Here is a 23796-nt window from a genome sequence, read left to right as displayed (position 1 = left end):
CTTCAGGTAAAAGAAGAAGAGATACATGCATATTTAGAAATCAAAGCCAAATTTCCTTACCTAGCTTTCACAACAATCCTGAAGTTCTCAAATTTATCGGAACTAATAAAGTTACTTTCTGGTTCTATGACAATGGAAAAGCTTGGCATTGCTGCAAATTGAGTAGAAAAGAGAGCCACTTAGATGTGGTTTTATACAGTAAGCCACATGTACTCAGAAAGATGCCTCTGTATAGCCATCAAAGAATCAAGTTGGTTTCAAATGATTTGAATTACATTATTATAGCCCCAAAATACAGCTGTCAACTTGTCCACAGTGAAGCACAAGTTATAAAGTCCTAAGTTATCTGCAGTTGCCCTGGCTCCACATTTTGCATCAGTGCAACTATGTCAAGATGACCCAGCATACTAAAGAATAACTCTATTTAGAGGCAAGTTGTATTAATACAGTCTTATACCGATGTGACTGATTAGCTTGAACCGACATTGCCACTTGGCATTCCACTGCATCCCACTGCTGTGTATAAGCAGGCCAATGTTACCTCAGGCATTTCTGCATTTTCTTCCTACATTGTATAGCTGTCCTCTATAAATTTCACTGAAAAAACATAAAAATGAAGGTTCACGTTATGGGCACACCTTACCATATTCCTTAACTTCAAATTTGGCAACAGCTGAGGTTACAAAATTCTTCTTATACTTGGCTTCAATCTGCCAAATTCCATACCTACGAAATGTCAACAATCAAACATTTTTTAAGATTAAAATTAATGTTGAAGACAAAAATTAATATTACTACTTAACAATATTTCATGTTAATAATTATTTAGAGAGAAAAATTCTGAGACAAGTTTTTGCACATGTTCGATGCTTACTTTGAGAAGATTCTGCTTTGATATTTTAATAATTATTTTTAACTTATTTTAAAGCATTGAAATAAATTGGAAAAGAATATGCCATATACGACTGTGGTCAGAATTTTTTGTTTTATAGTTACAAGTGGAGACATGTTTTGAAGACTGCAAGTGTAACCAGCGTCATTAAGACATTACTTGCTACCTTCTTTCACTTGCCAATTATCACTTCTGAGGTTAGACAAATGCCGGTTTGTGGCTACAAGTCTGTTTCAATGCAGTCAGCAGGAATATGTATCATCTACCTGATTTACGATAATTTGGATGATTTTTCTTTGCCACTAGATGCACTCAAAACGCATTTGCTTAATTTCACATTGCTTTACTTAAATCCACAGAACTTCTGTGTACAGAACATATCTAAATGTATATATCTTCCTATCTTACCTAAGACATTTGATCCAGTTTGCTTTAATTTACGTACTACATCCATTTCATCTTCGCTGGTTTTGCTAAATTAGCTAAATTTGCTCAATGTAAGTGAAAAATGCAGTCTTTTTCCCTAATAATAGAAACATGGCTGGAGGGTATGACCAATTATCAATTCTTCCATTAAATAAAGGCAAACTCAATACACTTAGCCTGTTTATAAGGTTATAAAGCACCGTAATAAAGCATTCAGACCAAATTCCACCAAAAAAGCAAGTAAGTTTGTTATAAGAAAACATTTAAAGTTCAAGCTGGATCAAGGAATGGATAATAATTTGACATATACATACTATAAAAAAGGATTAAGCATGTTAGTTAACTTCTTGCATAGACAATCTAAGTTGCAGTTCTAACATGCAGTATCTTGTACTTAAAAAAAAAAGGCAATCCTTCAGCGCATCACCATCTTCAATGATGTCAAACAAACCAACAAAGCTCTACTAACAAAATTTTGTACCATGGCCAAAAGCAAGTGGTTCACAGCAATTGGATCTATCAGAAAGGTCATCTTGAATGAAGACCATGTTAATCTACAAGCAATTAGATCTTGACTGAGAATGGGTACGTGGATCTACACTGAAGAATGTATTTGTAAGACATATTAGCCAAGAAAATTCTCCAAAGGACTCATGCAGACTTCTATTAGGGTCCTTCTCTCTCTGACTAGAGCACTGAGGCACAACTGCAATTTACATAATAATTTACAGAAAATCGGTTCCTACAATCTTTCGGCTGTATAGCACCACGATAAAAATTATGCAAGTCTACTGTTAACAGATACTCACTTTCAAGGAGGATACAAAATTAATTTTTACTCAGACTGAAATTGTTGCTAATTTCCTAATGAAAAGTAAATCAGTCAAAAATCAATTTTTCAAGCACCTGCTAGCATCCTTCTGCCAACTCAGTGAATCTGCAGCACCCTCTCAAGACTAAATGGAGAATTGAAGAGATATTTACATTGTATGCTGCTGTTACTGGAAAAATGCTGCTGATTTGTATGAATATATGTATGAAATGAATGGTTCTCCTCCTTGAAATCAATACATCTTTGACAGTGTTTCTATCTCTACAGTAGAAAGCTTTTGTTTTTATTAATCTTCCTTTTTAATTAAGCATGACAAACCTACCACTAACTGTTCTTTAATTTCAGTTTTATCACCAGTATTTTCACGCATTACATCTCCTCACTTTCTTTCATTACAGTAAGCATGTGCCATCTATTTGAAAACACAGAGAGTAAGCTTCCCACTTGGCTTCAGGAGACAAATGTTAGTTTGGAAGTCAACTGAAAAGGAGAATACTTGGTCATAAGTTCCTTATTTATACCATGGCTACACACTATGTGAAATGTTAGAAATCTCCAAGTTTCAAGTCATGCACACTCTGTGTATCGAGCAAAAGACACTCTGACAGTCTTTAAGAAAAGGCAGTATTATGTTAATAATTCTCAAAAAGCATTAAATAAATCTACTTAGGATTAGGAGGAATCTTGAAGTCAGGAAAAGAAACTATTCCAGTAAAATCTTCTTCTTCTATAATATCCACTTTTACTCCTTCAGGATCCTTTAAATTATAACAGGAAAGAATCAGCAGTTAATGATCATTCTTATCAAAAGGAAAATCTTCATTTAGTGATTTCAGTGGGAGCCTGGCCATAACATATTTTTCTAAGAGTTTTACCTATTTCACAGCATGAAAATACATTTTTAGAAACAACTCAGACTGAAATTCTGATAAAACATTTTACTGTGGTTCCAACAATTAAAAGCTGTTACTACACAATGCGTAAAATTGCTAAAAAGTTACTATAACAACAACCCTATTGTTAAAGGCTAAAAAATATAGTATAGATGCTGATTATTTTTGTATCTTAAATGAAATAAACAACAGTATGAAACCCATATATTATTAAAATTCCCTCAAAAATCCTTTCCCCAGACATTAAAGATAATTCATATTTTTTCTTTTTTTCCATTCTGTAACAACTTCAGATCTAGGACTTGAAAACCTCTATCCAACTGTGCAAAGTCATTTTTAGATCTTTTAAAAGATGTCTGGCTACCTGCAAACACATCTAACAGTTTTATTAAATATTGATTGCGATACTGATTTACCATCTAAGTACATTTATTGTTTTTGTGTTCTACAGAATATTAATGTTAAATCCAATTACAACTTACCACAAAAGTCAGGACAGTTTCTCGCCGAGCTGGCTGTAGTTCTTCATTCAGAGAGTAAACCCTGACTTTTACTGTAAGAGTTATTACAGTAAGTCTCAAGTTAGACCATTATAGAGATTAAAAAACAAAAAAGGCAAAAAAAAACCCCAACAAAAAAACCCCAACCTTTTATCCCTAGTAATTTTTTAAGGTTTTAGTATTTATAGAATGCTCTTGACCTTTTGTCAGTATGGTGTCCAAACAGTATTTATTCATGCTAGCAACAAGAGACCCTGGACCACCACTCCTTCACATTGACACAGTGCAATATAGTTTTTTACCATCACAATCCTAGCATATCACTGTTGTAGGAGAAGAGCTCAATCTACAGGAAACCAATGAGTCAATCATCATTTCTTCACAAATATTTTTAACATATTCCCAGGAAAATCTTTCATGCTTTGTGCCACAGATTAGACATTTAGGGTTTAGAGGGCAGGGACTGAGAGGATATTGGGAGAAGTGATTAACTTCTACAGTATGATCAAATAGTTGAAAATATTATTCTACTGATTAAAAAATTAAATAGCAGCCGATGGCAATACAACATAACCAAGAGCTTAAAGGACATTTAAATCCCAATTCCTTGGCAAAGTCAACAGGCTTTAAAAATTAAATAACAGCCAAGAGAAATAAGCATTATTTACCTGACTGATCAGGAGTATAAACTGGTTTGTCTGTATGAATAAAAAGAAACCCATTCTCATAGGAAACAGGAATTTTTTTAAATCTTGTAAAATGTGGAGAAACAGCTTCCAAATACACATACGTGACTGAATTATCTGTTCTTGGTAAATCTGTTGGTTGAAGCTGGGGGAGATGAAATAGAGATTTTTAAATAATATTAAAATATTTCTCAAGTATTTTTTTGACAGTATTTTTTGTTGAGAAGAGTATCTGAATATCAATTACTATCCTGTTGTTAATTATTATTAAATAAAAACATCAACACCCACAAGGGCTTCTTCTTGCTTACATCATAGATGACGGTCTGGAGTATTAGGCTACAAACAGATATTTTGAAATTTTGCATTTTATTTATGTCCAGAACTAAAATAGCAAAGCACAAAGCCCAGTTATGAGGTTACAAGAGTACAAAACATCAGACTTCCATTTGTACACATGATGAATCTTGGCCACACCAAAGTTGCTGTTGTGGTTGGTCATTTGGAGAAATAGCTGTTTCGGCTGAAAAGGAAAACTGGGTGAGAAGCAGCTCCTGGGAGGCATCACCCCAGGTAAAACCTTCTTGGTCATCAGTGTTCAGTAAAAATCTGTTTAGCTTCCTGCACTCTTTGCTTCAAGCAAATTAGTTAAAGCTTTATGGTGAAACCTGGGCCCCTTTGGAACTGGTCACTGACAAACAAGACCAAGTCTTGAACCTTGGTTTAGTTACCATTTTGGCTCACTCTGAACAGTCAGTTGACATATCTTGTCCACATTCAACACTTCTCCATTCTCTCCCTTTTTATTTTTTAAAGTTATGCAACTATGATAAATTTTCTAAAATAGCTTGATTGTATGTTTAACTTTGGTGTCACTCCTTTACACTAATTTTATCAAATGTAATTTCAATTTCAGACAAACTAAAATGAAATAAACTGCATGTGGCAAACTGAGAAATCGGGGCACTAGGCTTCCCAGTTTAAACAACTGAAAACTTACCATAATATTTTTTAACACTTATAACTAAATGTGACAATAAAAACACTGCAAGAAAAGTCTGAATTCCTTACTGTTAAAGTTACAGCATTTTGGAATTTGTTGTCTGGAGTTAAAGAAATATGGCCAGAAGAATAAACAGTAAGCTTATCTGGAAAGCTTCTTATGGCAATATTGACTGCAAATTCCTTCTCGTAACCGAAAGCTTGAACTACGACTTTCTGAGATGACCCAGCTCGGAAGATCTTTGGTGATGTAAGGACATATCTGTATATGGAATATAAAACAATGAAAGGGTAATGGAACTATATTTCTTTCGGATTTCTTACTTCTGTTTGTAATTCACTTACATACACACCATTAAAGCAAACAAGATAATCAGGCTAAGTTATTCTAAGACACTAGTTAAAAACAGTAGAGCCCCAGTCAGAATAATTTTTATGAAAACTGTAACGTAACATTACCAAATAACAGCTTAGGTAGAGTAATGCAGACACACAAAAGCATATCTACTAAAACAGGCTATTTACATGGAAATAATGATTCCTTTTGCCAAATTAAACCCTGAAAGACTAATCTTCCGAATAGTACACTTCTATAGTTTTCCCACCAGTAAAGTTCTTACTGAAATAAATGGTGCAACTTACAGTAAAGGCAAATGTGAATAAATTTTTGCAGGATTACTCTAATTTCTTCAGCGCTTTATAAACTGAGTTATGCATTATTCCACAAAAGCACAAGCCAGGCTTTAGTAGATGACCACAATGTATCTAAAATACATATGAAGTGCCATTGAACAAAAAATTTGATATATGTGCATCTTCTTTTTCTGAAATGCCAAAAGCATGTAGGTTGGCTGCTTTCTATACACCATTGTTAACAAACACAAGAATGAAAAAAGCACTACTAAGTACAATTGTAAAATACACATTTAAGTAAGAGCTTTCATCAAACCTGTAGCAAAGTATCTGTCTTCAGGCACTGTAGAAAAGCTAATGAGCACCAGCTTTATTTCTTAACTTTTTTGCATGTTTATCTTGTGGCACGTAAGGAGGTGACTCTACCTCTTTCTTTGGCAGCAAATAAAGTAATTCCAGAACCATCAGTCCTTTTTCTGGCACTAGTCTCACATACTATTGAAGACAAACTAGAGAAATTCTATTGAGAATTTTGCTTGTGAAAACACATCAATTTGGACAGTGCCTTTTGTATTGGCTCTACTTAAATTCTGTACCTATTTACCTAAAATAGTGGATAACAAGTAACATTTCCAATAAATTCTATATTTGCTTTACTTACGTTTTCTCTTGGCTAAAAGTTGTTCCAGAAAATAGCAAAACAAAAAAATATGTTAAAATAGTCATAGCGTCTAGGACAACAAACAGCAAACCATAGAAGCTAATGATTCTGGATTAAACTGTGTTTGGCTTCTGCTGTAGATGAACAGAAATAACACCAACAGGTTTCACTCATAGTTAATAATTAATTGCAGATCATGTTTTACTAAAACATTATTGCCCCCTCCCAAAGAAGCCAGAACAGCTGAACTTAGGAATTTTTTAATTTAGGATTTCAATTTCTGAATATGTCCAGAGCAATCCTACATCAGTCCTAACTTTCTCTCTGTTTGATAGCTACATTAAAAAAAAAAAAAAATCGCTTTCAGAGGTAGCAAAAAACCCCCCAACAAACAAAAAATTAGATTCAGTTTGTCCTTCAGAAAATAATTTTTATTTAAATCAAAGTGATTTTAAATTTGTGCCTGAAGAAAAAAAAGCATTTGGATTATATCAAACATAATGCACTGATATGTTTAGACCAGAAGTTCCCATTTTTTTGTTTTGAAATAACTCTTTACTTGCAAATTTTTTTTAGCCATTTGTATTCCTGATTTTGCCAACTTTCTGAGTACTTTCATTACAAATAAAACTGCAATATGAAAATATTAGGGCACAATACATCTACAACACATACTATTTTAAACAGCATTTGCAAAAAAAACATTGGTGACAAAACCTTTGCATGCCTGGTATCTAAGCATAGGAGCTCAACAAATAAGTTTATGAAAAGTTAAACTAAAGTTGTGCAAGACTTCTCAAGTTTAAACAAATACCATAGTCAACCTTTACGGGAAAAACATTTACAAAACTATTTCTGATCAATAGAAAACTAAATTACAAGAAGGCCAACCTGGGCTTCTCAACAGATGTAATAAACTACAAGGGAAGCAACAATATATAGAATAACATCTTACAGAATGCAAGGTGCTTAATATTATTAAAAAGAATGGCTCAAATACCTATTACTAAATACCAAACAATGAGAATTCATACAGTAAGTTTACATGGGTGGTATGTAAACAATAAGGAGCAAACAGTAAAGAACATTGGAAAACACTTTAAAAGCCTAACAATATTCTGAAATAATGTTTTTTACATCTGGTTATGTCCCTTCCCTACATTCTTTTTCAGATATGGCCTACTGATTTTTCAACCCTACATTTCGAACCCAGCTGTATAGACTCCAAACTAACACAGCCCAAAACCGTTACAAGAGATTTATTTAAACACCTCTGTGAAAATGGTGGCAATCTAGGCCTACTGCATTGAGTTTATCATGATCAAATGTAGTATGTATTTCCAATGCTACATGCAATGTTCCAGAGTCAAACCCATCTCCATACCATTTTACACTGATATGCTAATATGTGATACATACATACAGATATATAAAGCACGGACAAAAAAAAAAAAAACAAAACAAAAACCCAAACTATCACCAGGGCAGGCTTTGTAATTTATACAGTGACTTGGGCTTTAATTAGAACAAAACCTCTCAGACTCTACCCTTTCGAGCTGAGGACCGGGCAGAGGAGGTGCAGCCGCCACCTGGCGCTGAGGTAAGGCAGCCTTTAGCGGCGGGAATAGGAGAAAAGGCAGCGCACGCGCCGGAGCGGCCATCACCGGCGGGAAAGCTGCGCTGAGGGGCGTGGCTTCGCCAGGGCCTGCCCCGCCCCTTCCCCCGGCCCGTTCACCCGTCATCGGCCAACAACCAGACAAAATGGCGTCGGCTCGGCTCCTCGCGCCGGGTTCTTAAAGGAGCCGCAGCACCTCGGGCCTGGCGGCCGGTGGAGACGACGAACGGTCGGCGGGGGAAGGGAGGCGGGAGAGAGGTGCGTTGAGAGCCGGTGCCTTCACTCGGGGTCGCCCAGAGGCCGCCCTGCCTGCCGCTGCCCCGGCGGCGGCGAGCGGGAAGCGGTGAAACGGCGTTACCATGTCAACGCAGGTAATCAAAGCGGAGGCCTGAGGGGAACCGCCCTCGGCGGGAACCGGGATCCCCCTTCAGCGAGCATCGCCGCTCCCCGGCCGCCTCACTGCGGGCTGGGGACGCGGCGCTGCCCCGCAGCCCAGCCCCGCGGAGGGGAGCTCTGCCCGGGGCTCAGCCGGCAGCACCGTGCGGCCCTGGGTGGTCGCCATCCTGTCAGGTGTGGGCCGGCCGTGGCGGGAGGGCGGGGAGAGGCCGGTGGCTCGGCGGTGGTGCCCGCAGATGGAGCGGCCGCGGCGGGTGTGCAGCCGTTAACCGGGAGGGAGGGAGGGAGGGAGCTGGCCGCACCGAGGGCCCGTATGCTCCCCGCCGGGGCGCGGGGTACACCCCGGGCACACCTCCGCGGCCAGTTCGGCTCAACGCTCCCCCCTTCCCCGCCTGGTCTAACGTGAGAGTCTTGTCGTGGTTTTCATTGCAAAAGTACAATCCGTTCTCAAGAAACCGCATTCAAATGTCTAACTGGTCTCCTTAAAACATGAAGAAACTTCCCTAAGTAGCTTTTCACTAGCTCACCACCATCTTTCCCTCTCTCCTGCCCCTTCCAGTCTCAATTTCCTGGCCCTGAATGAGTTGTTCCTCCAAGTATTGAAGAGAGTGGCTCCTTTCTTTCTTTCTTTCTTTTTTGAAGTTTCAGGGAAAAGAGATCCATTTTAATGACGAAAATCTTCTCAACTTAAGACACAATGTAATCACTCATATAGCTCAAAATTCCCTTAAAAGCATAAGTTTCTATCTTAAATAATATCTTAAAATGGGCTTTTTGTTTGCTGGGTCCAGGTTTTAGTAAAAACCTGTGCCTTGAAGGTGGTTACTACAAGGGCTTTCATGCACACAATGCGTACATGACTGTTTCTACACTTACCCCTAGGAAAATATATTCGTCACTGGGGGAAGTTTCTGTCAACATTCTCTGGAATTTCCCAGGCAGTCACGGAATAACGTGTTTGCAGAAAGGGGAACGCTGAAGGAATGCTGGTGCTGGACTGATTTTAAATTTTTTTTCCTCTGTTGCCTTTTTTTGCTTGTATTTGTTCTTGTAGCTGCAAAGTGGGGGATTTCTAGCTTTGGTAAAAACAATTGGGATCCTAGTCCTCTCTTTCTGTCCTCTGCCAACTATGTTAGCCTGAGATGAGAGTATCTCCAGACCTAACAGACTTTGTGTAAGCCATAAATTGCAGGATAGTTACCAAGATGAGTTGCAAAACAGAAAGCAGTTCAGCCAGTTCCTGGTGTTGTGGTGTAGAATGGTGTAAGTAAACAGGTACACCATTTCTCCAAATATGTATTATCCCGTGAAAACTGGAAGCTGTCACCCATTGGAGAATTAGCTTAGATGTGGGTTTTTTAGCACCATATCATTGCTGGAAATATTTTCTTATGCTAAAAAGACAATTGTGTTGGCATGTAAGCCATTAAGATTTAGATTTATGCACAGACTGATGTTTATTTTTGTTCTTCCAGATATTGGTAATATGATATTCTATATTTTTGGCAATGAAGAAAGGCTCGGTAAGAAAAGCATTATGTAGAAAAACACAGATGTCAGCTTCTCGGACACCTAGTTCAATGTCTCCTGTCAGTTCAAGTACCAGATCACCATCTCCTCTTAGCCAACAGACATCTCCATCTGCTTGCAAAAGCACAGAGCAGAGGCACCAAAAACTTGATATTACAGCAGAAAATGTAGAAGCTGCTTTTGAGTATAAGTTTCATAAAGGTATTGTATAAATAACTGCTGGTATAAAAGTACATACTAAAAGCATAAAAAGACAATGTTCTATGAACTGTATGATTAAAGATGTATGATCTGTTGGAAAAAACCCTGAAAAATTTGCTTTCATCTTTTGGTACTCAAATGTGGAAATGATAGTAGTGAAAGCTGTGTAGAATAATGAGACTTTTACTCCTTACATTCTGTGCCGGGGGGAAGACTGGCAAAGGGAGATGCATACTGTGCCTTTTTCAAAAGGCTATACCCATATGTCATTTCCTGTAAATGCTTCTGGTGTGCTGTTTCTTCTCATCCCTTGTCGGGGGGGGGAATAATTTTCAATGTTTTCCCAGTATTCAGTGTGAAGTAAAAGACTAATGTAAAAATCACCAATTCTTTCACTACTGAAGGTAGTTTCTCTGTTTAATTTCAGATGAAAATGGTGTTAGTCCAGGAGTTAGGTACATTACTGAACCCCTTATAAAAGGTCTGTCAAAACAGGAAAATTTGGCATGTATAAGCTCACTGAATCTTTCTTCCCCAAAGGATGGGGACAAGAAATTTAAGGTAAGTTACTGAAAATAACTGGTAATTAAACAAAGTTAAAAATTCATTTTGATTTATTTTTTAGTAAAGGTCTAATTTTAAGTGGATGTAAACAGCTATATTCTAATTACGTTAGCCTAGTTCTACAAGCAGCTTCTGTTTAAAAAAAATATGGCAGTGGAGACTTGTGCAAAAGAAAATATTTTGGATGAGTTAGAATGAAGTTTAGAATGCCATCCATTTGTGTAATTTTTTTTAGCTTTTGGATTGTGCTGGGGATTTTTTTGTTTTGGTTTTTTTTTAATGGCAATTTCCCTTTTGTGTAGATGAGACTGGTCCATTGTAAATTTAAAGTCTAGTTTTCCTCTTCCAATACTATAGAAGACTGTACCTAAAGCAGAGTTTTAGAATGCAACAGTGAAACTGTGATTAATAAAATGTTAGAATACTTTGTATTTTTTTAATGAATAGGTGGTTGTTAAAAATATACATCTGCCTTTCTCTTTAAAAAAAAAAAAATTAATAAAGCTGCAATGCTAATGGATTAATTTTCTGTTCTATAGTACATAGAAAACTTGGAAAAGTGCTCTAAACTAGAGACACTAAATCTGAGTAACAACCAAATAGAGAAGATTGAGAAGTTGGATAAACTGATGAAGTTGCGTGAACTCAATTTGTCTTGCAACAAAATCAGGTAAGCAGAAACACTAATGGTTTTGGTAAGCCCAGATGCAATAAAGCTGACATTCTCTCACTGTTTGAGTTCCCTCACAGGGGTGAACAGTTAAGGTGAATTTCCCATCAGTTGATATCAAGACTAACATGCTTTGGTGAGATCTTCTTAAAAAGCAGGAGCTCTGAGGTATTAGAAGGATAAATAGTTCTGGGAGGTGCTGTTAGTGTACCATGGCTGTAGTTAAACTTGTTTTCCTAGGAAACCAAGCCAGAAATGCAAGTTTCCAGATACCATAATGAAGAGTGTACAGTAACCTAATTAAATGTATTAAAGTTTAATTAAACTTTTACTGCATATTATTACAGGTAAATACAAGAAGTTTTCTTCTAGGAGAGGAAGCTGTGTGGGCTTGATCAGGCAGGCTGTAAGCTCACTCAATTGCTTTTTCACTGTCACTGTTTTGCCAGTCTGGTATCTTTTCTGAGTGGTATAAAAATGCTGAAGGCTAATGGCTCAGGCAATAACAAAATTCTTTGTTTCCTTTAATTTTTCTATTGGTGAATTATGATCTTTACATGAGGCTGACTTTGCAGTAGAGAAGCTGCGATTTCAGTAGAGAAGTTAACAATCGGAAGTAAGCAAGACGCTAGCATTTCTACACATTGCATTTGCACGACTTCCTCTTTCAACAGGAATTGCAAAGGTCAGAGTAGCTTTTAGCTATTGCTGTATCTTTTCAGATGTTAGTTATATACAGTTGGTTCCTACTCAAAAAATAGCGCAGTCACAAGAGCACGTTCTACTGTACTTTGTTATAATACTCATATCTTTAGATAAATGCCCAAGTAAACTAAAGCCTAGTATGTTTTCCTCATTAGCTATATAGTGTTTTAATGAAAACACTAGAAAATGCGGTTCTGCGCACTGTCACTTTACAGTTGATCCTTCCTTTGTATGGAAACATCTATGTAGACGTGGCACTCGTAGACATGGTTTAGTGGTGCACATGGCAGTGCTAGGTTAATGGTTGGATTCTATGATCTTAACGGTCTTTTCCAACCTAAATTATTCTGATTCTATTGTATGAGGAAAAAAAACCAAAACCACCTTTATTTTTGTTCATCTGTGTCCCATAACATTCTCAGGAGAAAAGGAACAAAATTTCCGTATTAAAGTTGAATTAGCACTCATTAAAATAATTTTAATATTAAAGTTAAGAGATGTAAAAGTAAAGGTTTTGCCACAGTGTCTTGCTGTGAAATTATTTTTTTTGTCTTATGTAGTACTTGGAAGTAAGCTGGTGTAATTTAATTTGAATTGTGACTCCATGGCAGTAAACAACTGTTTTTGCTAATTTCTTGGATGATAATTATTTGAGACAGATGTTGCTGTAGTTGATCCATAATGCCTCAGTTACACTGTAAATTTGCTATGCTTCATGATAAGTTATGTTTTTCTTCTTATTTTCAGTAAAATTGAAGGTATAGAACATATGCAGAACCTACAAAAGCTGAACCTTGCAGGGAATGAGATTGAGCATATTCCTGTGTGGGTAGGGAAGAAACTGAGATCCCTGCGCATCCTTAATTTGAGACAGAATAAAGTATCATCAGTAAGTGATTATAGTAGGAACAATAATTGTTCAGAATCTTTTCATGAAGTGAACCGGTACATTTACATTGATTGACTTAACCTGAATAATTGCTGGGTGTCTTTCCACAAAGTCTGTCGTGAAATACAGCCGTTGTGAGCCTTAATAAAGTTGTTTATCAGAAAAACTCTCCTTCTGTGCCAGGTATTCAAAGCATAAACCTATATTATGTTGTTCAGGAAATCGTAAGTTTTTGGAAACTTAGGAAAAACTTGGTGAAAATGTGAAGACTTTTGCATGTTATTGGTAGTGTCCCTTACGATAAGTTAATTATATGGTTCTGGAGACCTGTAAATAATCTATTTGCTTTATTTTGTATTTAGGAAATGACTAGGTTTACCTCTGTGGTCCAGGTTAATTTCCATGTTTTGCAGCTACAAAAGGGTGTTTATGAAATGAAGTCACTTACTACAAGGAGTCATGCTACTTAGGAGGAGAGATGAACCAGCTTTGTTTCGAGTACTCCTCATGCTAAAAGCTCCCTTTTCTTATGAATAAGTCTGGGGGAATGGAAGGTTACATATATCCACAGGCCTTGTTATCTTGAAATTTCCAAGGCGAAGCTTGATGAAATTTGCCCTCTTTGCAGTGGTATTTTTTCATAGAAGAAACAATTTGATTTTAGGAAGCTACTTTAGTCATAGTACTGTGTATTTTGGTAGGTTTTTAGAGGTTCCACTTCAGCATAAAAGTTAAAATAGGTCCTTTGAGATGGACCTAACATAAAACATTCTATACAATCAGAAATTCAGTAATGGGAGTTTAATTGTTCTTGGAAGGATGTCTAATCATTGTTCCATTTGTCTTTGATTTAGCTTCATGATATAGCTAAACTAAAGCCTCTACAAGATCTGACTTCTCTATTCCTTGCTGATAATCCAGTTGTAAGTCTGCCTCACTACCGCTTGTACACCGTATTCCACTTGCGAGCACTGGAAAACTTGGATGGACGGCCAGTGACTAATCACGACCGGCAGGAAGCTCTAGAGAGGTTTAATTTAGGTAATAGTAAAATGTTAGAACTAAAGCAAATGGCACAAAATTTAAGTTTAGAAGGAAAAGATTTTCTATTTGAATTTTTCTATTATTTTGTTTTTCAGAAGAGATAGAAAAATTAGAGAGAGAGTTGGAAAACACAGTAAAGGAGATGGAGAACCTTAAACTTAACCAGTCCAAAGTGCTTGAGCAACTTCACCGTCAAGATGAGGTCAACAAATCATTAAAAGACAAGACTTTGCAACAGAAACAAAGCTATGAAGACCTACAAAGGGACCTGGACACCAAAAATGAACTGGTAAGATAATCACTTGCACTAAGTAAATATTTGGAATGTTTTTGTTGTCAGAAACAGAGTTGTCAATGTGAGAGTTCAAATAGCTGGAGATTTATGTTTAAAATAAAGAGAGAATAAACTTAGGCACTTCACCTTTTTAGAGAGTGGTTATTCCTTGACCAGTACTTCTTCAATATTCTTTCTGTGGAAAAAAAAGTAAGTATATTGAACAAGCAATCAGTATCACTCTCGTATTTTGTGGTTTATAGCAACTTCTTTGTTTGTCTCTAGTAATGTTTTTTTCTTTCTTCAAAATTTTGTCAGTCGATGAAAGGTTAAGTATCCCCTAGCTGCTAAATTGCCGATGTACTGAATCTCCTGCGTTTTCCAGACTTCAAAGTGCTGCTGCAATAAGGGAAAGGATTAAATGCTTTTACAAAAATGTGTGCATACAAGTTGTATGTCAGTAATACCCCTTGATTATTATTTTGGGTAGTGTCCATTAGTTTACTTGTACTTTATTCACATCACCCTAAAATCTTAATGTTTGACAAGTATCTTTCATTGGTAGCTATAAAATGCACGATTTGTACGGTGGTCCTGGAAAAAGTCTTATTGACTTGAGAGTGCTCGGTTGTGAATGACCTGATGGGAACTTAATGTATGGGTTTTATCTTACTTGTTAGACTTGTCCTCTAAAATTTTATCCTTCAGAATCTCTGTAGCTAATATTTCTATAGCTGTTTCTTCTGTGAACACACACACTAACCAGCAGCCTATTTCTAAAATGTAGTTTTCAGTATAATGAGATTTAGCAGCATATATTTTGCAACTTAACCCACTCTTATCCTTTGGATGACAAACTTTGCTTGCTTCTTTCTTCCTTTAGCTGGTGTATTGGTTTGTCACAGTTCCCTTTCCGCAGAGCCTTTATTCCTCACTAAAGGTAGCCCCACTGTGCTCCTGGGTTGCATGGTTATTTTTATTTCTAGGATTTATTTGCATGTTTATTAAAGTAGGAACATTTGTATAAAGTGTTCCAGTGAGACTTTATATTCACTGTGGGTTTTGGATACAATTTTCTTTTTTTTTTTTTTCCTTTTATCTGAAACACAGTTAATTTTTGCATGACATATATCAGGTTTTAAAATCTTTCTTTAAGCCTTTCCTTTATTCTAGTCTGTTCTATTTCTTTTCCTCCATTAGTCCTGCTTTCCACTGTCTGTTGGAGTTTTGCTGCATGTTCTCCCTCAGGTATTGAGCGTGAAAAGTTGATTTAAAAAGAAATCACATGATGGACCTTTATTTAAAAAAAAAAAAAAAACTCAAAACCTAACTAGCACAAGGTTAAGCAAAAATGAAATGCATAGGCTCTATATACTTGACAATTGAGATTTTTTTTCTTTTACAGACAATGAGTATTAATAGTTCTCACTGCTCATTAGTAGCAGTAAGTACGTTTGTTATTTGGCGGAGATTTTGCTAAAGGATTGTACCCAAATTATTTTTTTTTCCTAAGTTAGTGACAAATTTATTTTCAAACCTTTGATGCATGTAAACTTAAAAGGCCTTTCATGTGATCATTTGTGTTATGTTAATTGTGGGGTTCTTGTCTGCTCTTAGTTATCATATTGTATCTTGTAATAAAGTTGCACTTTGTGATATTCTTGATCCAAAATACACCATCTTAACTTTTTCTGATGTGAGCTTTGTTTCGAAGTTAATGTCTTTGCCTTGCTCTCTACTGAATTGCAATGTATGTGATAATGATGACACTTGAATGAATGCAACTTACTTATACTGGTTTATTAGTTAAAGCAGAAGACAATGGAGCTAACCCGAGCTTGCCAGAAGCAGTATGAATTGGAGCAGGAACTGGCGTTTTATAAGATTGATGCAAAATTTGAGCCGTTAAATTATTTTCCGTCAGAGGTAATAATTTTAAAGGAATGGATCTTTTCATTGCTGTTTCTCTTGCTTTTCAACTCAGAAAACAGAAAATAGTTTTTCTGTAAATCTAATAGATACTGCTTTAGTAAGAGAGATTAGTTATGAAATATAAAAAAATAAGTTACAAGATTTGAACTAAACTGAATCTGAGTGACATTTAATGTGTTGAATATTAGTATACATACCTATACGCATATGTTTTAGCTAACTAGAGTCAGTGAACAAACATTTCATTCTTACTATTAACCAACAAATGATAGTCCTTTCTTCTGGCTTAGTTTTAGAGGCCCTTTCACTTGGAGAAATTCCACAAGCCAGAATGTTTTTTGAGTTAGACGGTATTAGAATTTCTGTCCTCTTTCTCTTTTTTTTTTTTTTTTTTCTCCTAGTAGAGCTAACCTCTGCTCTGTCATACTTGTGAAAAAATTGTAGATGCCTGAACGAAAGGAGTCTGCACAAGAAACGTAAAGATCAGTAATCATTAACTATGAATGACTTTTAAGTTATGTTTGAGTAAAGTTGAAGTGCAACAATGTAATGAACTAAGTATAATCTATATTACTATTAAGTCTAAAATATTAAGAAAAATTCCTCCAGTTAAATATCCACTTGCATCACCCATTTGCAACAAACTGATCATACTCCAGTTGGGTTTGTTGTTAATTCCATTATAAAATAACAAGAATGTTCAAGGCCAAATGAGTCAAGTGTAGTCTCTTTTCTTCTCATTATTCTAATTTCAAATTGGTTTTCCTTTATATGCTTGGTAAGAGAGTTAAATGTATATTATGAGTTGACTGCAACCATATTTCTGAGATAGATATAAAGACATACTGCTTCATACATTTCAGGATGTTGAACTTGATGATGTACCTGGTGAAAGCCCTTACATTGGTAAGGCCAGGTATAAAAGAAATATGTTTATAAGAGAAGGCTACATTGCTAACAAAGCTCAGCAGATGGAGATTGGAAAAATGCAGCTAGATGAAGATGACTTCTGTAGGAAACCCCAGCTGAAACTGAAGCTCCAAACTCTAGATGGACTACTAGAGGGTAAAGAAAAAAAGATTCATTCAGGTAAAATCTTAATTTGTATCAAATAAAAATTAAAATATGTATATCAATGTAGTTTATTCCACTGATTAAATGCTTGACACATATTGGACATAAGAATAGCAATAGTGTGTCAAAGGCTGTAAGTGCTGTAATTTCTAAGCGCTATACTTGACACATTTTGGGTCAAAACTGTTACAATTTCTTTTTGCTATTATTTTAAGATAACTCAGGATGAAAGGATTAAATACTATTGAAAAGAGAATGCTAGGGAGGGTTCATATTTTTGATGCATTAATGTAATTGTATAAGAGTCATTAAAAAAACCTTTAGACATACTTTTTGAGAAACCAGAATGTATTAGCTTTGATTATCACTGTTTTAAGAAAAAGCATTCTGATTAACGTGTTAACAGAAAACATGCGTACTAATGTTATACAGAATATTACAATGTATTTTGTGGGTTTGGTTTTGTTTTGTCTGCAGCACAAAGAAGATTAGAAGAACTGCAAAGTGCAATAGGAAATGCGGAGCAACAAGTTTTGAAAGTAACAGGGGAACTGCAACAACTGGAAGATGCTCTGGCTCAGAAAAAAGTAGGCAAAGAAGTTCCTATGTGAATAGCAAGGGAAAGCGTTCGAAACAGTGTTGATGTAGAAAATACAACTTTTTCTCCACATTCTTTTTTTAAAGGGGCCATTGTACATATGTAAATCCATTTGTCATGCATCAGAAAAATCTTACAGGTTTTAGGTAGCTTATTTATAAACAAGCTGTCAGAGTTGTAGTGCAATTAATTGCATCTAAACATGTTCCATGTGACGCTGATGATGATTGTTAACTTTCCCCAGAATGCTTTGGAAGAACATAAATATAGACTTGAGTACTGCAGTAAGTGGACAGTTAGGGGTCACTGCATTACGCAGCAGGAGACTTGGATTTGAATTTGAACATATCTTCTGGGTTCCAATAACCATAAGCTTTTAGCTCCTTTAAGGCTTAGTACACAGAGCAGAAAGTAACGGCCTAATGGCGCAACATCATAAGCAGTGCTGGTGACACGACATACATGTTCAGGAGAAAGGAAGTTTTACCTGAACCTCTCAAAATAATTGTATGGGTTGAATATTTTCTGATTTATCAGAAAAGGCCTTTCAGGAAGGACTATAGCCGTGTAGGTTTAGTTGTGCAGCTTATAATAAGCAATGTAGCTACATAATTGGCAGCAAGAATTAATTAAAAAAAATTTATCAGCATTAAACTAAGATTGTATCTTCCATTTTTTCAACAACTGTCATAAATTATTGCTATTTTTAGTCTTTAAGCTGGCCTTAAAACCAATGACCAGGATCTTCCATATTTTAACTTAAGAAGTCATAACTGTGGGAGGGGGAAAAAAGACATTCCAGATAGTCTTAAGACTGCAAGAAGGAATTGTACAAGAGACTTTTGAAGTCTTGTTTGAAAATTAAACACTTTAGTATGATGGTCAGAATGAGGGTTCTGGCGTTTCCTGGTATAGTAGACTAATGTTATGAAATTTTTAGTTGCCATAAGCAAACTGTCTATTTTCTAACTCTTTTTGAGGAAATCCTGTGAGTTTTTGTTATCTTAAGAAAATAAAGAAGATTCAAAACAATGAATAGATAATTTTTAGGCAACCTGTTAGGCTAAACTAGCAGTCTGATTTAACTTTTAAAAATGTTCTTTTAAAATGCTGTGTATTTCCAATTAAACTATTTTACCCCACCTCCTAATGCTATCTCCAGTTATCACAGGCCAACAAGGAAGGGCTTGAACAGCAGTTGAGTGAAAAGGTACAAATCCTGCATCAGCTACACAAGGAAGCTTTAGAACTGGAAAAACAAATGGAGAAACAGAAGAGAGAAATAGGGAAAAAGCAGAAAGAGCTTGAAGACTTGCAGAGTTCTCTTGCTTCTGTAAATCCTGAAGATCCAAGACATGTAAGTAAAACTGAAACCTTAAGTTGTTATGTACTGCATGTATTTATGTACTGAGAAATGTAGTAAAGGCTATTTTAATTGATTACCATTCAGTTGCACCTATTATGTGAATTATATATTCTTTTGCTATTTATCAATTTATTTAGCTGTTATCATTTGAAAAACATACAACTCCTCACAAGTTAAAAAAAAGCAACAAACAACTTTGGCAAAATGCTTGGGCAACTAATTTTCAATGCAGTTGCTGTACAGCACGTTAAGAACTCGATCTTTACGCTTTGCAAAAATATGCTGTGTAGAGCCTTGGAGAGAATTTCTGTGTAAGAAATCCTTAAAGCATCTTTTTGTAGAATCTGGCCTTAAAGATTTATAAAGGTCTGTGTAACTGCTACAGGCCTGAAGTCCTGCTTTGTCAGAGAGCTCTTGTATTGGCACAAAAGTCTGTTTGCAAGAGGTCCACCTAGAAGAACTGTCTGGAGTAGCAGATGCAGCTGACCTGGCCGCAGCGGTGACAGCTTATATTAATATTCCAGCCTGTGAACTGTGGACAGCTGAAGGCAGCAGCAGCTTTGGCTTTACACTGTAGTCCAGCATCCTAAAACTCGAATCAATTTTCAATAAATAGTTCTAAGTCCGGAAAGATTTATACTGCCTTTTTGGTGGGGACTAACACCCTTTCTCCAGTCGCGTACAGTCTTGTCATGACTGATAGATTCCACAAGGTCTCAAGGGTACACGTTGCAGGCTTGGGGCAAAGCTGGATGCACCAAGAAGAGCTCTAGCTTGATGGTCTCATTTTTTTTATTTCCAGGGAAGCAAGACTTTTGATTTCTGAGTTATTAACTGTGTTCAGGTACAGCAAACATTTCTAGACATTTTAAAATGAAATGGAATTACTCTTTTACTAGTGTTTTAAAAAACCTTTTGTCTTTTTAAATGAGAGCTTTTCAGGGCAGCGTGATGCTTTTAAGTGTGAAAGGCTATTTATGCTTGGCTTCTGTTTTCAGCTGAGGCCCGCATTTTGAAAAATGCATTCTATGCCTTTTTTTCCTTTTTTTTTTTTTTTTTTTTCCCCCCCCCCTCCTCGGCAGTGAAGCGATAGAAGGGCTGTGTGTGTTCCGGGCAGGATCCCTAACCTAACGGGCAGGCCCCTTGCAGGCAGCGAGCCCGGCCCTTCCCGCAGGCCGCCCCTCGCTTCAAATCACAACACAGGAAGCGCTGGCCGGGGCCAACCGCGCGGGGAGCGGGGAGCGGGGAGCGGGGAGCGGGCCGGGCGAGCGGCGGGGAGCTCGGCCCTGCGCTCCGCCGGGGCGGCTGGGGCAGCAGCGGCGTCCGGAGAGGATGGGAGACGCCGCTTAACTGCTTTCTGTGCTGAAGATACCGGTTCTTTACTCAAATGAATCCTAGATCAGGGGTGGGGCGTTTTGCAAGTGATATCGAAGGAAGGAAAGACAAAGGCAAAGCTGTAAGTGTTTGGTTTTTTTAAACAGCGCGCTTGTGACTTTCGGCAGCTGCAGCGAAGTGACTCAGCAGCAGCGCCTCTGCTTGGGTTTTACTTGTTGAAATTTCACTTTAGAAGGCCGAATGGTGGCTTGTCTTTAACAAGGTGACAAGTTGAATTGTACTAGTGTGAATGTTAAAAATAACTTCCGGTTTAATACATTAAAATCACAGAAAGCTATGTTTTTACCCATTACTCTTCTTATAAAAGCAACTTTAGAAGTTATTTTTCTGAGAACTTGTATTTAATTTCTACTGCTAGCTCGATTTTATTTTTCTTGAGTAGTAAAAAAAAAGGTGCTGTTTATCCTGACAGTATAATTCTGTATTTTTCTAAGTTTTCTGGCATTTGAGTCGTTTGCGAGTAATTTTGTACCAGTGAGAAACAGATAGTACTATAGTGTATTGATAACCAAGTTTTTCTGTGTGAGCTGTGGGTACAGTGTATTTCCCAGCAATATTTAAAAAAAAAAAAAATCTGCTTTAAGTAAATCTTAGCTGTAAAGTTGGACTTTCTGGTTGTTCAGAGTATTTTCTTTTGGGTGGTGACCTGACATGTTCTAAAGCATCATCTGCTGTGAAGGCAATGCAGGATGACAGGATTAAGCTTCTGGAGGAAATCATGTTTGTTCTTGACTGAAACTGGAAATGGTATAATAAAAAGTAAAGGCAGGAAGAAAGGTAGTAGCCATGAGTAATAATTTATAAATGCAGGCCTTATTCATCATGCCTGGGCAAGGGGGAGACTACTAACAATGCTGTTAGTCACACAGATTGCTTACCTATCTGGGATTCTTTGTGGGGCAGGAAAAAATCCAAAAAAAAAACCCCCAACAAAAAAAAACTCAAACAAAAAACCCCCAAGCATCACAACATATGCTGCACTTGTGACTTTTACTGCTGGTAGTGAGACACTGCAGAACTGAGCTAAAATATTGATTTTACTTTTAAAAATCTGTATTGATGTTTTCCACTTTACCTTTCCAACTGTTAATTTACAGGCTCACATGAAAGCTCAAAAAGCAAGTAAAGAACAGCAGTTTGATGTAATGAACAAACATTACAAACAGCTTGAGAGTCGCCTGGATGAGATGCTCTCTAGGATTGCCAAGGAAACTGAGGAAATCAAGGACTTGGAGCAACAGCTCACTGATGGTAGATTTTTCTTTTTGTCTTACAGTATTTCTTGTATCTTGGATAACGTGACAATTGAATTGAGGAATCATTTTTGTTTATCTTTGCTTAAATTAAATACAGAATGTGTAGGAAGAGGTTGAAAACTATTCTTAACTGATCTAAAAGGAGACTTTGTGTACATTTTTAAATTTATTTATTTTCTTTTTTAGTCGCCTCACTTGTACATCATTGGGGGAGGGTAGTTTGCAGAATTTTTCTTTCTTTTTTTCTTTTTTTTTTTCTTAAGGTGGGGGGAAGCAAACAACTGCTTTGACTAAGTGACTGATTTGTTGCTCTGGGGTTCAGGATCAAAATGTCAAGGCAGGAAAGCCCTTGATCAAGTCTGAGCTGAGTGGTTTGTTGCTTACTTAACATAACCTTGTGATCTGCAATTTTGTTGTCACAGCAGAAGAAAGGATTACTCTGCTTTTAATTGTATGAGTGAAGTATTGATAGTTCAATACCCTTATGATGTTGTCTTTTCATTTCTACTTCAGATAATAATCTAAAATATTAAAGAGCTGTTACATAGCTCGTCCTCGAGCTGACTGAGATTCACTCATACGACTGTAGCCTCTGTAGAAGTGTCTTTTACATTCTGTGCATCAATTTGGTCCTCTGAGCTTTGGAAACTGACTTAATAAAGTCAGTGAACTAAACTTATGTATACATTTACTATATACCTAGTCTATGTGAAAGTAAATATCCCAGAAAAGAATACAAATATAAACACTGAAACAAAATTGATTTGGGTGTAAAGGTAGTAAATGTCACCTAAGGTGGGGGGTGGGAATGCACAAAGAACTGCATTTTCTTTTTAACTCTTCCATTGGTCAGGTTAATACGGTAATATGGGAACTCCTAGCCTTTAAAATACAGCACAGGCATTTTCTGTCTGAATTCTAGTTACTTGTGGTTATTATGTATTTCAGTAGGTGAACATCTTAAGATTAAGAAAGGCAGTTTTGTTTGTTTCATAAGTAAAAGTGGTTTCTTAACTATCTCAAATTTATTTTGCATTTCTGCAGGTCAAATAGCAACAAATGAAGCGCTGAAAAGGGATTTAGAAAGTATTATCATTGGATTACAGGAATACCTGGAAAGTGTTAAGCGTCAGGCAAAACAGGCCACTGATGAATGTAAGGAGTTGCAGAAGGATAAAGAATCTTTGCTACAAAGATTGGCAGATCTAGAGGAGGAAAGAAACAACTTGGAAATAGTTGCCATGGATGCAGAAAATATGAGAAAAGTAAGGCTTAATACTATGTTTCTTCCCAAATTCAGATACCTAAGAATAAACTTGAAAAAAAGAAGCAAATAATGAAATTGGGAATAGCAAAGCACAGTTCCTTGGACAAAATTTTTTTATATGTTAACTTCAATTAGATGTGCCCACACACGTTACGAACAGAATTTGGCCTTTAAAACCAGTTGCAAGAGACACACAGTAAATCTGTACTTTTATGGAAGATGTCTCAGAAATGCAGGCTTTACCTTTCAGACGTTACTAAAAATGGATTTGCAGTCGATATCATAGTGGATTGCACTAGTGAAAACTGTCTGGGCGTGAGCTGAGGATGTGCCTGTTATTAGCTTGCATCTGTCCTATCAGCCAATTACTTAGAGCTGTCTTAGTATCCTGATAAGTTTTATGTAAACCTTAATACCAGGGACAAATGTGTATCGCTTTAAGCTACACCTTTCTAACTTGAGTGTAGATTTTTGTACAATCTGTCACAGTAGCGT

At 36.6% G+C, this 23796-nt stretch overlaps 2 protein-coding genes across 7 annotated transcripts in view; one reads left to right on the top strand and one right to left on the bottom strand.

Annotated features, from left to right (window-relative positions):
* The window catches only part of C5 (complement C5), a 28693-nt gene extending 22103 nt beyond the window's left edge, over nt 1-6590 (bottom strand). For both annotated transcript variants that reach the window (XM_072883028.1, XM_072883027.1), the window contains exons 1-7: nt 6526-6590; nt 5301-5493; nt 4212-4374; nt 3526-3596; nt 2817-2908; nt 644-726; nt 61-151 (exon numbers count right to left, since the gene is read on the bottom strand). In XM_072883028.1, coding sequence (XP_072739129.1) covers nt 61-151; nt 644-726; nt 2817-2908; nt 3526-3596; nt 4212-4374; nt 5301-5493; nt 6526-6590 — 758 coding nt within the window. The remainder of the gene's footprint in view (nt 1-60; nt 152-643; nt 727-2816; nt 2909-3525; nt 3597-4211; nt 4375-5300; nt 5494-6525) is intronic.
* A 1673-nt stretch (nt 6591-8263) lies between these two features.
* CNTRL (centriolin) overlaps nt 8264-23796 on the top strand; it is a 37730-nt gene continuing 22197 nt past the window's right edge. For 2 of the 5 annotated variants that reach the window (XM_072882937.1, XM_072882935.1), the window contains exons 1-13: nt 8265-8511; nt 10012-10267; nt 10695-10828; nt 11371-11501; nt 12954-13095; nt 13950-14136; nt 14235-14428; nt 16220-16339; nt 17209-17434; nt 17897-18006; nt 19180-19374; nt 21876-22029; nt 23079-23299. In XM_072882937.1, coding sequence (XP_072739038.1) covers nt 10045-10267; nt 10695-10828; nt 11371-11501; nt 12954-13095; nt 13950-14136; nt 14235-14428; nt 16220-16339; nt 17209-17434; nt 17897-18006; nt 19180-19374; nt 21876-22029; nt 23079-23299 — 2037 coding nt within the window. In that variant the 5' untranslated portion in view covers nt 8265-8511; nt 10012-10044. Of the gene's footprint in view, nt 8512-10011; nt 10268-10694; nt 10829-11370; nt 11502-12953; nt 13096-13949; nt 14137-14234; nt 14429-16219; nt 16340-17208; nt 17435-17896; nt 18007-19179; nt 19375-20624; nt 20840-21875; nt 22030-23078; nt 23300-23796 lie in introns of those variants that run through there. The other 3 variants (XM_072882939.1, XM_072882936.1, XM_072882940.1) reach the window with 3 other exon arrangements.

Source organism: Ciconia boyciana, chromosome 18 (assembly GCF_034638445.1).
Source record: "Ciconia boyciana chromosome 18, ASM3463844v1, whole genome shotgun sequence".
Taxonomy (NCBI): domain Eukaryota; kingdom Metazoa; phylum Chordata; class Aves; order Ciconiiformes; family Ciconiidae; genus Ciconia; species Ciconia boyciana.
Note: the sequence above shows the minus strand (reverse complement) of the source record. Positions and strands in the feature narration are given on the sequence as shown.